Source organism: Schistocerca gregaria, chromosome 2 (genome assembly GCF_023897955.1).
Source record: "Schistocerca gregaria isolate iqSchGreg1 chromosome 2, iqSchGreg1.2, whole genome shotgun sequence".
Classification (NCBI taxonomy): domain Eukaryota; kingdom Metazoa; phylum Arthropoda; class Insecta; order Orthoptera; family Acrididae; genus Schistocerca; species Schistocerca gregaria.
Window position 1 is genome coordinate 718,146,074 of NC_064921.1, and position 17,185 is coordinate 718,163,258.

The following is a 17,185-nucleotide window of genomic DNA, read 5'->3' on the forward strand; positions in this document are numbered from 1 at the left end:
TGTTGTTATCTGTATAAATACTGTGACACCTGTCTAAACATTTCTCTAATATGATGTAATTTTTCTGGGTTAACATCTTTAGGGAATTTTAGAGAATGTAATATTGTTTGTCAGAGAGTGATGTTAGGATGCTTGTACCTCCTCTAGACACGACAAGTGTGACGTCAGAGTGAGCGGGCACAAGAAGGACTGCAGTTTGTGACACTAAAGTCAATGGACGTGCGATTCGACTATGCGAGATGTAATTGTTAATTTTGTGGCTCAAGGACATGAGAAGTATGGGCATACTCCCGAGGCTCCAAGAACATCAGGATCGTGCCCCATAATTGGTCACTGCTAACCAAGGCGTGCCTGCTATACATGGAGCTAAATGAGCTTGGGCGACGTCAGTAAAGGCAGCATCTCAATGTCTACTATGAGCTGTTTTATTTCTTCTCAGGTTTTGAAACACTGTCGCACATTTCCCAGTGATATTTTCAGTGAACTCTATGTCAATAATAAGAAATATATGCTAAAATTTTTTAGCCCCAGTCTCTTTAGTATCCTATGTCAGTATCACCTACACAGGGTCTCAATACTTGTCCTTTTCTTGGATAACCTAGTGTCGTTGGTTAAAGCTGAAAGAACATTACTAAGAAAGAATAATAGCACCAGTTTGTATTCTGATTGAATCATGCGTCAGTAAGTTAATTGTTTTGCTCCATAATAATAATTAACGAGATTGTTTATTCTTGAAATGTAAATTGAAATAAAAGCAAAGCTAAACTAAAAACTATATTATCGGGAATTTCACATTATAAGTAAACCTAAAACTTTATATGTTTTATTTTATATTAGTTGTGAAGTGCTACTGTGTGTTGGTTGGTTTGTATGCCGGAGTTGAAAATGCGTTGAAGATAATTTTTTGTATATTCATTTGAGCAATTTTCAAATTAGCAACAAAGTTTCAACGTGTTTAGCTTGTAAATTCCAGAAATTTTGTCCAGTTAAGTAAATATTACTGTGAGATTACGTGATTCCTACCAAAACAAAAGAAGCTTTCAGTAGTTAGTCGTTTTCTGTAACGAGTGTTTATTATCCATTACAAATTAGTACTTTTTATTCTAAAAATTATGAATTTTTTGAGAACGAAACATTCCTCTATAAAATTCAGTACGGATTCTACAAACAGAGGTCTTGCGAAACTCAGCTCGCTGTGCTCTTCCATGAGATTTATAGCGCTTTCAACGATTTCAGGGTGATACCGTGTCCCTTCACTTCAGAAAGGTATTTGACACCGTTCCGCAACGCTGGTTGGAAAAAAATACGAGCTTATCGACTATCAGAACAGATTTGTGGCTGTATTAAAGACTTCCTTGCGGACTAAAATCGACATACGTATGTAAAGGTAATTTCCGAAATATACCGAGCAAGTGTGATAGGAGCGTTACTGTTTACAGTGCACATAAAAGATCTAGCAGAAAGCGTCGGAAACTCTTTAAGACTGTTCGCAGAAGATGCGGTTGTCTGTAAGAAAGTAACAACGCCAGAGGATGATATCGATTTGCAGAACGACCTGAAGAGGATTGATGAATGGTGCAGGCTGTGCCAGTTGATCCCGAACGCAAATAAATGTAACAAAATGCGCGTGCATAAGCAAAGAAATCCACTGCAGGACAACCACACTACTGACGACCAACTGTTCGAAACAGTATCTTCCGTAAAATATCCAGGAGTAACTATACAGAGCGACCGTAAGTGTAATGACAACATGACACAAATAACACGAAAAGCAGATGCCAAACTGAGATTCATAGGAAGAATAATAAGTAAATGTAACTCAGTCACGAAGGAGGAGGCGTATAAGGCACTTGTTCGACCGATTCTTGAGTACTGTTCATCAATATGGAATCCTTACCAGGTAGTACTGATAGAAGAGATGGAGAAGATTCGACACAGAGCGGCGCGTGTCATAACGGGATCGTTTAGTCGGCACGATAGTGTTACAGTGGCAAACGTTACAAGAGAGGCGTTGTGCATCACGGAGAGGATTACTATTGAAATTTCGAGAGAGCACATTCCAGGAAGAGTTGGAAAACATATTACTTCACCGCACATGCATTCCGCGAAATGACAACGACGAGAAGAATAGAGAAATTAGAGCTAATGCAGAGACTTACCGACAATCATTATCCCCATTCGCCATTCGCGAGTGGAGCAGGGAAGAGGGAACAGCTAGTGGTACATGAAGTGTGATGTAGATGCAGAATTTGTTAACAATTCAAAACTATTGCTCATATTTTACCATTATTAGCTTGTAAGGTGTTGTGTTGGAAATGTGAGTGCGAACCTTCTGTTACTGTACGTTCAGCTAATCACACACATAATCACTGCTGTTCTCATTACTTTTCAGGATCGAGAAAATATTGTCCAGATGGACTGTCAATTGTATTAATTATTTATAAATTATTTCATTTACTTTTGTTGTGGATTATTCGAGTTACGTGTTGTCCTTTTTTGTTTCGCGCAGTGTGTGAATTACTGCACTACTTTACATTCATTATTTGAAGTGTCCCCCCCCCGATAGCTGAGTGGTCAGCATGACGGTTTGCCGTCCTACAGGCATGGGTTCGATTCTCGGGTGGGTCGGGGATTTACTCCGCTCAGGGACTGGGTGTTGTCTTCGTCATCATTTCATCCCCATCCGGCGCGCAGATCGCCCAATGTGGCGTCGAATGTAATTAAGACCTGCAGCAATGCCGCCGGACCTGCCCCGTAAGGGGCCTCCTGGCCAATGACGCCAAACGCTCATTTCCACTATTCGAAGTTAAATCAAGCAGAGAGTAGAGGAAGTGCAATAAGTTCTTCCCAATAAATGATAATTGTTCTTCGGAAATGATTACATTGTCAAAATTCATTATATCTATTAGGCGCTCCTGATCATCGTCAAACTGCGCGTTAATCGATTAGAAGGAGGGGGGGAGGAGGGAGGTTACAAGTCTGGGGAGTGCTTTCACTCGAGACAGCGTTCACTTTACCATTGACCGGCAGGCCTTATACTAGATAGATAACTGTTTATTTTGTTCAGTGAAGAACTTTTAATTTTATTAATCGTATTCGATGTTTCAGGAAAGCTTGCAACTGTGTCATTCACAATTTAAGTAATGAAAACTACACCAGTTAATTATTTTTTCTTGCTTAGCACAAACCGTTTCGAGAATTTATTATCATTTTCAAGTGCAGTTGTGCATTTGTTTGCAAGAATATTTTTGGTGGTGTTCGCATTTTTGATTTTATGCCTCTCTTGCGTCTTTTTAAGGTTACACTGTAATCGAAAAATCGGGAAAAAATAATCTTTGATTGTTTTGAATTGATAATTGTTAGAAATGATACTTTTGTTTGTCTACTTACAGGTATTGTGCCTCCTCCATTATACATAATATCACACGCACGCATATTATCACTTATACTGTATATTCAAAGATATTATATATTCAAAGATATTACGACACTATGGTTTCACAAAGAGGCCGAACGCAGTCAAATGGTTCATATGGCTCTCAGCACTATGGGACTTAACTTCTCAGGTCATCAGTCCCCTAGAACTTAGAACTACTTAAACCTAACTAACCTAATGACATCACACACATCCATGCCCAAGGCAGGATTCGAATCTGCCACCGTAGCGGTCGCGCGGCTGCACACAGTAGCACCTGGCCACCGCGGCCGGCGAAAACAGTCAGACGTGTTGCAGTGTTTTTGGATTACTTTATATTCATATAAAAAGTTGTCAACAGTAAAATATATTTTCACCACTGTTTGACTACTGAACTACCGATTACATTTTTTGTCATGAGGAAATTTACAAGTTTATTACAATTATTATAGTTATCATATGCAGGAGAAATATTTGAAAAAAATTAACTGATTGACTGTCTACTTTTCAGTGAGAATTTTTTCTACTCTTTGGGGTCGAATCAGTTAATTTTTTGAAGTATTTCTCCTGCATTGATAACTAGCAATTTTCATAAATTTTCACGTTGCCTCATAAAAAAATGGATAATTCAGTAGTCAACAGAGGTAAAAATATATTTAATAACTGACAACTTTTCGTATGTATGTAAAGTAATTAAAAAACACTGTAACTCTTTGTAAAACCATACTGCCGTAATATTCTTACAGAATGTTTTGATTACTAAAACAAACAGTGTAAGTGATGATTTGCGTGTGTACGATGGTCTGTAAAACAAAAGAGGCACAATAACTCTAAGTAGACAAAGAAAAATATTATTTTTTAAAATTCACATTTAAAAACACTTAAAAATTTATTTTGTCCGATTTTTCGATTGCAGTATAGCCTCAAAATGACGGTAGAGAGGTCTAAAATCACCCATGCAATCATCACCAAACACATTCATGTAAATAAATGCACAACTGCATTTGAAAACGAGAATAAATTCTCGAAACGCGATGTACTAATCATAAAAAATAATTAACTGGTGCAGTTTCCATTATTTAAATGATGAAGAACCTTTAGCTTATTTTTGCTTACGATTGTCTTAGGAAGGAGACTGAGCAATCACGCAGACTGAGCACTTACAAGAGTTCCGCGTGTATTGGTCATCACCAACTTCGTCCATATTTGTGGTATTGGTATGTGCAAGACTTCTCGAAAAATGAAAGTGACGGAGGTAAGGGCGCCAGATAGGCCAGCGTTTGGAATAATTAACATTTTTGGTTGCGGTTTGGGGCCGGCATGAGGGCAGCTTCCAAGGCAGCGGTTGGCAAAAGGGAAAGAATACCAGAAAGGTAAACTGAGTGTTTTGGGATCAGGTCCCCAGCTGCGAAGTTTCTTATTTTCAATTTATGCGTTGTTTATAATGCAAATAAACAGCAATAATGCTCAGTATATTGTATTTGTTAGAATGTCATACAAGGCAAATGAAAATTTTGGACTGAGGATTCAAAAACGGTCGATGAGGATGCAGCAAAATATTAGAATGTCGTCACTATTTCATCAAAACCTGGGAAGCTTACAACAGCCTTACACACACACACACACACACACACACACACACACACACACACACACAAAAAAAAAAAAAAAAAAAAAAAAAAAAAAAAAATTGCTGATTTGATGCAGCCCTACGTGCAGGAGAACAAATTTAGCCTGTTGATTGACTCGTGAGGAGGAGAAACAAATCCACAGTTAAAAGACAAGATTTTTCAAGACGAAGAAAGATGATTGTCACCGTGGAGTACTAAAGTGATTCCTCTCAAACACACTCTGCTACTGCAACCCTGAGTTTTCTACTTTAATCATCAGGAAAAGAATTTGATCAAAAAGCTTTAGAACTGCTCTTATCTCATAGAGACAGTAACAGAAATAACTTCCCGAGTAGACTGCATAAAAATAGAGTTCATTGTGCATCACCAGCTATCCTCACCAATGTTCGGTGAAGTGAAGCATTACGCATGGTATGCTGCCAAATTGTGCGGCGAGGGAGAACCTTTGAGGAAATAAACGAAGTTCGTTTTTAAACGAAAATAAAAAAAAACTATGTAGTTATAAAAATGCGGCATGTTCAAGATGCTCAGGAGTTAATTACTTCCCCTGTTTTTACGATGAGTATCAACCCAGCACATGTAAGTCATCAACGGAAAAATAATAAAAGTATCGAATTTTTAGTAAAATAATATGGTGTAGGCCATAGAACCCCTTCACTGAAATTTCTTTGCAATTCCGAATTTTCCTTTGCCTTTTCTTTTCACGCGTTTATGAAAATAATAATAAATACAAATTTGAATATTATTTCAGTTTATTCGCAGTGTAACGCAAAAACTGACAGTAAAATAAAAAGTTTCTGCATATGGACTCGACCAGCGATCGTAATCATAAATGGCTCAAAATTCACCTGAGCCGTGCTGAAAATGCTCCACACACACACACACACACATATATATATATATATATATATATATATATATATATATATATATATATATATATATATATACTCCTGGAAATTGAAATAAGAACACCGTGAATTCATTGTCGCAGGAAGGGGAAACTTTATTGACACATTCCTGGGGTCAGATACATTACATGATCACACTGACAGAACCACAGGCACATAGACACAGGCAACAGAGCATGCACAATGTCGGCACTAGTACAGTGTATATCCACCTTTCGCAGCAATGCAGGCTGCTATTCTCCCATGGAGACGATCGTAGAGATGCTGGATGTAGTCCTGTGGAACGGTTTGCCATGCCATTTCCACCTGGCTCCTCAGTTGGACCAGCGTTCGTGCTGGACGTGCAGACCGCGTCAGACGACGCTTCATCCAGTCCCAAACATGCTCAATGGGGGACAGATCCGGAGATCTTGCTGGCCAGGGTAGTTGACTTACACCTTCTAGAGCACGTTGGGTGGCACGGGATACATGCGGACGTGCATTGTCCTGTTGGAACAGCAAGTTCCCTTGCCGGTCTAGGAATGGTAGAACGATGGGTTCGATGACGGTTTGGATGTACCGTGCAGTATTCAGTGTCCCCTCGACGATCACCAGAGGTGTACGGCCAGTGTAGGAGATCGCTCCCCACACCATGATGCCGGGTGTTGGCCCTGTGTGCCTCGGTCGTATGCAGTCCTGATTGTGGCGCTCATCTGCACGGCGCCAAACACGCATACGACCATCATTGGCACCAAGGCAGAAGCGACTATCATCGCTGAAGACGACATGTCTCCATTCGTCCCTCCACTCACGCCTGTCGCGACACCGCTGGAGGCGGGCTGCACGATGTTGGGGCGTGAGCGGAAGACGGCCTAACGGTGTGCGGGACCGTAGCCCAGCTTCATGGAGACGGTTGCGAATGGTCCTCGCCGATACCCCAGGAGCAACAGTGTCCCTAATTTGCTGGGAAGTGGCGGTGCGGTCCCCTACGGCACTGCGTAGGATCCTACGGTCTTGGCGTGCATCCGCGCGCCGCTGCGGTCCGGTCCCAGGTCGACGGGCATGTGCACCTTCCGCCGACCACTGGCGACAACATCGATGTACTGTGGAGACCTCACGCCCCACGTGTTGAGCAATTCGGCGGTACGTCCACCCGGCCTCCCGCATGCCCACTATACGCCCTCGCTCAAAGTCCGTCAACTGCACATACGGTTCACGTCCACGCTGTCGCGGCATGCTACCAGTGTTAAAGACTGCGATGGAGCTCCGTATGCCACGGTAAACTGGCTGACACTGACGGCGGCGGTGCACAAATGCTGCGCAGCTAGCGCCATTCGACGGCCAACACCGCGGGTCCTGGTGTGTCCGCTGTGCCGTGCGTGTGATCATTGCTTGTACAGCCCTCTCGCAGTGTCCGGAGCAAGTATGGTGGGTCTGACACACCGGTGTCAATGTGTTCTTTTTTCCATTTCCAGGAGTCTATATTCCGACCGCTTGACCATCTGGAGCTCTTGCTATCATAAATGTCAAATTACTAGGGTGTTTACTGATAGCTTGTTATGTTTTTATGTTTTAGCATGCTTGAGGTTGGTTTTCCAAAAAATTTTAATGTAACTAGTTATTAATAAACGTTTGTAAACATCCAACCTACTCTATTTCGATTTACCCGTAAAACAAATCGTTTTGGGCAAAATGAACGGCAAGTCTGGTTTTCTATTTTTGGATCTGGCAACCTTGAGACGTCAGGTTTCTGTGCAGCAATGGTCTTGATATAATGATAATACCACAAACCCAACGCTGATTTTAGTTACACGGTTTCCAGAGTTTGAAGATTACAGGGGCAAATGATACAACAGAAGAGCTGCATGCACACTTTATTAAGATTTTTACGCCGCGTTTTATCCGGATACTGTGTGTATCGGACCGTTTTGTACCCGAATTTTTCTGTATTTACGGAAACCATGGAGGGTGGATTGCCGAATCCGAGGCCACTGCGGAAACTACTGCGCAATTTTACTCTGTTATCTTTTGGAGGTTTTTACCGGGCAATGTGGCGCAGCGATTAGCATACTGGGCTACATTTGGGAGGTTGACTGTTCAAACCCCCGTCCGGCTAGCCAGACGTACGGCACGGCCAATTTCCTTCCCCGTCCTTCCGTAATCCGGGCTTGCGCTTCGTCTCTAATGACCTCGATGTCGACCGGACGCTAAGCTCGATTATCGTCCTTCTTTCCTTGGAGGGTATTACGGCGGTCTGGCTCGCGCAGGAGAAAAGTAGCTTACAGGATATTCATTCCACACACTTTTAAATATTACACATCTACCTATGTGGTACAATAATGTTAGTCATGGCTCTTCAGACAGATTTGATATAGTCCCCTCTCGTACTCTTTCTTTGTATCTTGTGCAAATTCTTTTACCTCTACAAACCTATTGCGTCAAACATCTTTCGTAATCTTGCTTGTAATCAAATTGCGTGCCTATGGAAATTGTCTCAGCTACGCGACTGGATTCGTGATTCCCTGTCACAGATGTCACAGTTCATAGTAACTGATGGAAAGTAATCGAGTAAAGCAGAAATGATTTCTGGCGTTCCCCTATGGTAGTGTTACAGGCCCCCTGTTGTTCCTTATCTATTTAAACGATTTAGCAGAGAATTTGAGCAGCCGCCTCAGGTTGTTTGCAGGATATACTGTCATTTATAACCTACTACGGTCACTCTAGTAAAGTCATCAGAAGTTCAAAACCAACAGCAAAACGATTTAGATAAGATATCCGTATGATGCAAAAATTGGCAACTGACCGTAAATAATGAAAAGTGTGAAGTCTTTCACATGAGTGCTAATAGGAATGCACTAAAGTTCGATTTCACGATATAAAAGTCACATCTAGAGGCCGTAAACTTAAATTCAGCTGAATACCTAGGAATTACAATTACGAACAACTGAAATTGGAAAGAATACTTAGAAAATGTGGGGAAGGCGAATCAAAGACTGCGTTTTATTGGCAAAACACTTAGAAAATGTAACAGACCTACTAAGGAGATTGCCTGCACTATGCTTGTCCGTCCGTGCTTAGAATACTGCTGCGCGGTATGGGATCCTTATCAGGTATGGTTTACTGAGTGCATCGAGAAAGATCAAAGAAGGGTAGAGAGTGTCATGGACATGATACAAGATTTGGGGTGAACATAATTAAAACAAAGATGTTTCTCGTTGCGGTGGGATCTTATCACGCCATTTCAGTCACCAACGTTTCCTCTGAATGCGAAAATATTTTGCTGACGCCAACCTCCTTAGAGAGAAACGATCACCACAATAAAATAAGGGAAATCAGAGCTCGCACGGAACGACATAGCTGTTCGTTTCTTCCGCACGCTGTTCGAGATTAGAATAATAGAGAATTATTGTGAAGGTGGTTCGATGAACCCTCTGCCAGGCACTTAAGTGTGACTTGCAGAGTAGCCATGTAGATGTAGATATATTTCTCGCCCATTCATTGTTTCCTTATTCGGATTCGAGTGCTTTCCCGACACAATCTTTTTAGGTGTACCTATCCCCTGATTTTTTAGTAGACATTCCGTTAGCATGTCCTTTCCTTTAGTGAAGGTTACCGAATACTGCTCTGGTACCTCTTCATTTACTATGCTGTTAGTCCTCTTGTAGGAATGGAAACATTTGTTTGGTCGGTAGAGAAGATGTCATGTAAAACGACTGTCCAAACGCTGAGACACGGAATTCTCCTAGAATCATGTATTATAACGCTTCTCTTCCCCTCTCTATTCCTGTCCTCCTGTCCTCCACGTTTAAAAAAAGGGCAAATATGTCAATGCGCCCGTTAAAGATATACAACGAATAATGCTTCTAATGTACAATGTGGTACACGTTTGAATTATTTTATGACTTAACATCGTCGCATTAAGCCTTGCACCTTCTTAACTGTCGTTCAATTGTGCATTGGGGTATATGGAGTACATTTACTTTCAGTTCCCTTCCACTGCCCTCGAACTCGTGGTCTTTTGAATGCTTCTTTAATTTCTTTACATTTTGCTGCTGCCTTTTCTCTTTGGAATATGACAATGTCAGAAACATTCTGATACTCTGTTCACATAGTTTGCAGTTATAGAGTTTTCTGTGAGACGTAAAAATGGCAAAGAAAAAAAAAGAGAAAATGAAGAGTAAGGTCTAACGTTTCTCAACGACGCCTCCGTTAGAGACGCAGATCCATTGCGCATGGGACAGGAAAGGGAACGATATCGATCCACAAGAGTAATTAATAATGAATGAGAGGCAAAATTTAAATACATTTCATGTGTGCTGGCCTCACCCCACGCCAATCTAGCAGGGGATATGGAGCATAAACGAAGGCGGGCAGCATTGATGAATACGACTTGCTTAACTCATAAGAGACTGTAACAGATATCCTAAAAATTTTCAGTAGTCAGAAACTCCAAAATCTATTAAAACAACTTCATTCTATGGGTACTGTCCCGATGAACGACAGTCTTTACTTCAAATGACGAGTCAATGCGTTACTCCTAGCCCGGTTTGGATAGTATTCATACGATAAGGATGACGCCTGTCTGGCACGGAGAATGCTTGGTCAATGTGCTGGTTGCATCTTTATTGTGGAATGCATAGAGTAATTTCAACCAAGTAAGATACACATATTATGACTACCTGGCAAAAATACCTGTAAATGAGCACACAAGTCGAAATAATGTGGATAGTGAATAACATTTAAATGTAACCTATACCGATATCGATCATCATTAAACTCGAAACCAACGTTCGATGGGGGGCTAGGCTGACTGGTGCGAAACATTCCTTATGAGGTATGGGCGGATACTCTTGTAGTGTAAATTACAGTGTGCTGATACTCTCTCTCCTGTTCCGAGCAGGAATCGAGTGCCATCTCGACACAATCTTTTACTTTTCTCAAAAATGTCAATCATTCTGTAATCCAATATGAGTAGAAAACGATGTAATTTCATGTCGCATGCTCAGGAAAAGGACGCACCGAAAAATTAGATTCGTACTTCTAGGGCAAATGAATATGTTGGTTTTAGCCCGCGTTTTTTTTTACCCCTAACACCTTCATAATTTCGAAGAGAGTATTCCAGAGAACAAAGATTTCTCTTAGTCTATAAAATGCTATAAAAGTAGGTTTTTATTCCATTAACCTGTCTACTTAGATAAGTCGTAGAGTTGTGGAATTTTTGTCGATGCAGGATGCGAATGACACTGGTCTGGCTGATTCCACATTCCTTGGCAATACGTCTCGTATAACTGTGCGGATTCATTAGCGTCGTAGCCAGAGCTTTGTATTTATAACCCTTATTCACCTGACCAGAAGTCCTGTTCCTTGTGCCACCAATCTTCCCTAATTACCACTACATTTGACTTCAATCCATCCACTTACCTTTTCAAATTTGCTAACCTATCTGCATGATTAATGGATGTAAAATTCCATATTCCGATCTATAGAACGCCGGTGTTCTCCTGAGTAGTTCCCGCCAGGAGATCCGAATGGGGGACTATTTTTTTTTTTTTTTTTGTCATCAGTCTACTGACTTGTTTGATGCGGCCCGCCACGAATTCCTTTCCTGTGCTAACCTCTTCATCTCAGAGTAGCACTTGCAACCTACGTCCTCAATTATTTGCTTGACGTATTCCAATCTCTGTCTTCCTCTACAGTTTTTGCCCTCTACAGCTCCCTCTAGTACCATGGAAGTCATTCCCTCATGTCTTAGCAGATGTCCTATCATCCTGTCCCTTCTCCTTATCAGTGTTTTCCACATATTCCTTTCCTCTCCGATTCTGCGTAGAACCTCCTCATTCCTTACCTTATCAGTCCACCTAATTTTCAACATTCGTCTATAGCACCACATCTCAAATGCTTCGATTCTTTTCTGTTCCGGTTTTCCCACCGTCCATGTTTCACTACCATACAATGCTGTACTCCAGACGTACATCCTCAGAAATTTCTTCCTCAAATTAAGGCCGGTATTTGATATTAGTAGACTTCTCTTGGCCAGAAATGCCTTTTTTGCCATAGTGAGTCTGCTTTTGATGTCCTCCTTGCTCCGTCCGTCATTGGTTACTTTACTGCCTAGGTAGCAGAATTCCCTAACTTCATTGACTTCGTGACCAGCAATCTTGTTGTTAAGTTTCTCGCTGTTCTCATTTCTCCTGCTTCTCATTACCTTCGTCTTTCTCCTATTTACTCTCAAACCATACTGTGTACTCATTAGACTGTTCATTCTGTTCAGCAGATCACTTAATTCTTCTTCACTTTCACTCAGGAAAGCAATGTCATCAGCGAATCGTATCATTGATATCCTTTCACCTTGTATTTTAATTCCACTCCTGAACCTTTCTTTTATTTCCATCATTGCTTCCTCGATGTACAGATTTAAGAGTAGGGGCGATAGGCTACAGCCTTGTCTTACTCCCTTCTTAATACGAGCACTTCGTTCTTGATCGTCCACTCTTATTATTCCCTCTTGGTTGTTGTACAAATTGTATATGACCCGTCTCTCCCTATAGCTTACCCCTACTTTTTTCAGAATCTTGAACAGCTTGCACCATTTTATATTGTCGAACGTTTTTTCCAGGTCGACAAATCCTATGAACGTGTCTTGATTTTTCCTTAGCCTAGCTTCCATTATTAGCCGTAACGTCAGAATTGCCTCTCTCGTGCCTTTACTTTTCCAAAAGCCAAACTGATCGTCACCTAGCGCATTCTCTATTTTGCCTCCGGTATATTTTACCCAAGAGGACGTCATCATCATTTAGCAATGGAATAGAAACGCATGCCCTAAGGAAGCCGTTCGCAGTACCAGCACAGCAAGGCCATCTTGATTGTCGTTACAAGGCCAGATCAGTCGATCATCCAGACTGTTGCCCCTACAAATACTCTGGCGTAAGCCTTCTGAGGACTTAATTTGTATACAACTGGCAAATTTTATCAGTGGACCTATGTGGTGTTGGGTGTGTCTGAAATTAGTGCTCGGAAAAGCACTAGTGATTAACAGGGTTTGCGCTAGGGGAAAACCGCTATATCAGAAACGCCTGCGGTTCCCCTGCGACGCAGAGCAGCAAAGTTATCAGCCCCGTCAAGTTTGGCAGGGATTTACGTGGGCGGCGTGGCGAAGCTCACCGAGTTCTCGCTGACTACGGCCGGGTCCCCGACCACCCTCCGGTACCAGACGATCCAGCCCAGGTTGTTGGCCGCGAACGACAGGAACAGCTGCACGTGGATGGCGATGCGCGTGCACTTCAGGGAGCTGCAACAACAAAGCGAGGTGACGTCATGAGGCGTCGCAGATAGGGCGCGATCGCCAGTTTGTCCATTAAAGCTTTCTTGTATGAATGTATGTGGGCTCCAGTGTAAGCAGTCAGAATCTTATACGATCTGCAACGTGCGAGCTGTGTCCTACAGACGTGCGTCATGACCAAATGGATTGATGGCAGCGTGTGAAAGTAGCGGAGAGGGGCTTACTTCTCTGGAACTATAAAAATTAATAACTGATCTAGAAATAGCCTGAGGGACTTCATATTCGGTACATAACCTTCTGTTGTGTAAAAGAACAATCTGTCAAAATCTGAAGTCAATAACTGTCATAATTTGGAACTTACAAAAAAAAAGACAAGTCAGTAAAGAGCGTAATTATCCGACACTTAAAAAAACTAAATCAATATATATATGTTAATAGTTCACCAACTGTGACTACTTGAAAAGATATGATAACACCTTCAGTGTTTAGATTCCAATTTGGAAAGTTCTCAACTTAGAAAACCTTTCGTAATTTTGCTGTAGTAATAACCTCAAGAATTTCAAGTAGATATTTATGTTTTATGTTAGGTTGAGTGTGAAAGAGAGTACTTGTGTGTGTATGTGGGACATACGTCAATATTAAATTTTCAGTTTGTAATTCTCTACAGTAACTTGCAAGTGTTCCAGCTTTGTTTGTATCGTGGGAACGAATCCACCAGTGGTTCCCCTGCTAATGGATGACGGACGTCCAAGCATGTTTGAATATGTAAGGGACAGCCAGAACGTTCGCGACTATATAGTTAAATTCCAGACGTAAAGTACAGCTTAAAGTTTATTTCATTTTATTTGGTTAACCATGGAGATTTGAGTTGCTTCTTTTAATGACGTCAAAGAGGTGAGAGGAATGGTTCGTTCATGAAAGATTTTGGCGCGAGCCGCGCCCTGAAAGTCAGTTCTGATTGGCCGTAATTCTGTACAGCCAATAAGAAGTGAGACGAAACTTCCTGGCAGATTAAAACTGTGTGCCCGACCGAGACCCTAACTCTGGACCTTTGCCTTTCGTGGGCAAGTGCCCTACCATCTGAGCTACAGAAGCACGACTCACGCCCGGTACTCACAGCTTTACTTCTGCCAGTACCTCGTCTCCTACCTTCCAAACTTTACAGAAGCTCTCCTGCGAACCTTGCAGAACTAGCACTCCTGAAAGAAAGGATATTGCGGAAACATGGCTTAGCCACAGCCTGCGGGAGAATGAGATTGGCACTCTGCAGCGCAGTGTGCGCTGATATGAAACTTCCTGGCAGATTAAAACTGTGTGCCCGACCGAGACTCGAACTCGGGACCTTTGCCTTTCGCGGGCAAGTGCTCTACCATCTGAGCTACTGAAGCACGACTCACGCCCGCTACTCACAGCTTTACTTCTGCCAGTACCTCGTCTCCTACCTTCCAAACTTTACAGAAGTACCGCGAGTGAGTCGTGCTTCGGTGGCTCAGATGGTACAGCACTTGCCCGCGAAAGGCAAAGGTCCCGAGTTCGAGTCTCGGTCGGGCACACAGTTTTAATCTGCCAGGAAGTTTCATATCAGCGCACACTCCGCTGCAGAGTGCAGTCTCATTCTGGAAGAAGTGAGACGGTTTGCCACCTAATACAGGAGATAGAGGGGCTTGTAGAGGCAGAGAGAAAAAGGAAGTGCTGGACTAGCTTTCGAAGGAGCCGGTCATGCTGAAAATGTCCGAACGCATAATGTCTAAAATGAAGTGATGTGACTTCCGCGTTTCGGTACAGTGATAAAGGTAGCCGGTGTTTACAATTAACTATTCGTGTAACTTTGAGAATCGAGAGATATTTTGTTCTGGAGAAAATCGTGTATGGTAAACTTTGAACTAAAAGCGTGGCGGTACTAAGTAATCTTTTTTTTACTGAGTATATATATATATATATATATATATATATATATATATATATATATATATATATATATATATATATATATATCGAGCGAAAACTTTATTTAAAGACAACCACTGAATGCCGAGTGCAAAAGTAAATAGCAGTTTATTGACTGTGTTACTCTCGTAAATGATTTCGGAATTGGATAGGAAAAGTTCTGGCTGTTTGAGTGTGACGAGGAGTGCGAACAGGAACGTTAATGATTTGAACACTTGTGGGCTGATGATCTTGCTTAGCAGCAAATAAAAATAATCCTAATGCAAGTTTAAAAGGATCTTTGAACTTATAAATTTGAACAGCAACTCATTTCCGATTTATTCTTTAGAGTTCACAAGACTATTTCCAGCTTTTTGTATTTGCAGCGGCCTCCGACGTGTAGTTATGAAATCTCAGTTTCTTCAACACTACTTTTCTGAGATCTCTAAAGTAGCTGCAGTCAGGAGTTACGTGTGCAGATCTGCAGCAGTATCGAGGTAGGTGGACAATTTATGTTGTAGAACCGCCGTCGATGTGAGAAAGAGCGCGTTACGTCGCAGTTACAGCCAGACAAGCTTTGCACGAGGTTACGTCGTAAATTAGGCTTTACGTAGTTAACAAGTTAACTCGGACCGGAGGGCGCTGGGAATTTTCTTTTTTGTAAATTTGTGGTAAGATCGTATACGACACACACCATGGCCCGAGGAAAGGGGGGGGGGGGGGCGCTATGAAACACATTCTGCTTGTTTACAATAATAAAGGAAATTGTGTGCACACGCACATAATCTAGATATTAGCACGTAACATATGCGTCAGCATCACTTATCTTGGTTAGTGATATGCGTCAGTCAATTGCTCATGTACCATTTATAGCTGCTTTAAAGTCACTATCATTTAAATTGAAGTTGGAGAGGGGAAAAAATGGAGGAAAGGAACTATTGATATGAGCTGCATCCGGACTTCATGCACAATCAGCGGCGACAAGTGAAAATGTTATGCCGGACCAGGATTCGAAACACTGATACCATGCTTAGCAGACAATTGCGTTAACCACTGCGCCACCCGGACCTAGTGTTTATTGCAACTGCGCGGACTGTCTCGGCACCCTCTCGTCCGACCCACATAGCGCCACCTACCCGCGGTTCCCATCCATGCTCTCCATGCCCGCTGCTTTGAGATTCCCGCAGGAGGTCGAACGTACTTGTGCAGCTGCACTGAAGGTAGTTGGTTTATTACCCATCCAGACGACGAATTATATGAATGCGTGGTTCCTGTTCTTTCACATACGTCCCAAAGAACAGACACCACACATTCATATAAAATCGTTACTTTCTAAATTCTGTTCCCACCTATTCGTAAAATATTTAACGCTTGTAACAAGTAACGGCAATGATAGCCAGATTTAAACTGTATGCTTCTATATTATTTCCTTATATTAACTAATGAGCGTTTAGCTTGTGGTGCGAGGCGTGTTTTTTTAAGTAAGTACTGTTTTGAAATTAAAAAAAAAAGACGTGCTAAGATGTCTCAATAAATTTATTTTTACATGAAATCCTGTACCTTAATCTACTTTCCTACATAATTTCCATCAATATTGAGGCACTTATCATATCGTCGTGCCAGTTTTTGAATACCCTCCTCATAGAAGTCTGCCGCCTGACTTGTTAACCACTGCATCATCACCGTTTTGACTTCGTCATCGTCTTGGAGACTCTGACCTCTCAGGTGTTTCTTCAAGTGCAGGAACAGATGGTAGTCACTGGGCGCAATATCGGGGCTGTACGGAGGATGATCTAGAGTTTCTCATCGAAAAGATGTGATGAGATCTCTGGTCTGATTCGCCACATGCGGACGGGCATTGTGTTGCAGCAAAGCGATGCCCTTGCTCAACTTCCATGGACTTTTGCTTTGATTCTGGTGTGACGTGGGCCACCCATGTTTCATCTCCCGTAACAGTTTGGCTTAAGAAATCATCGCCGTTGTTGTGGCACCGCTCAAGGAAAGCCAATGCAATGTCTAAACGTTTGGTTTTGTGCACATCAGT

General features: G+C 41.9%; 1 protein-coding gene across 1 annotated transcript in view; it reads right to left on the minus strand.

Moving 5' to 3' along the window:
* The window catches only part of LOC126335950 (calcitonin gene-related peptide type 1 receptor-like), a 257,752-nt gene extending 244,500 nt beyond the window's left edge, over positions 1–13,252 (minus strand). Inside the window, exons 1-2 of the mRNA XM_049999426.1 lie at positions 13,235–13,252; positions 13,098–13,187 (exon numbers count right to left, since the gene is read on the minus strand). Of these exons, the coding sequence (XP_049855383.1) occupies positions 13,098–13,187; positions 13,235–13,252 (108 nt within the window). The remainder of the gene's footprint in view (positions 1–13,097; positions 13,188–13,234) is intronic.
* Positions 13,253–17,185: the final 3,933 nt, after the last annotated feature.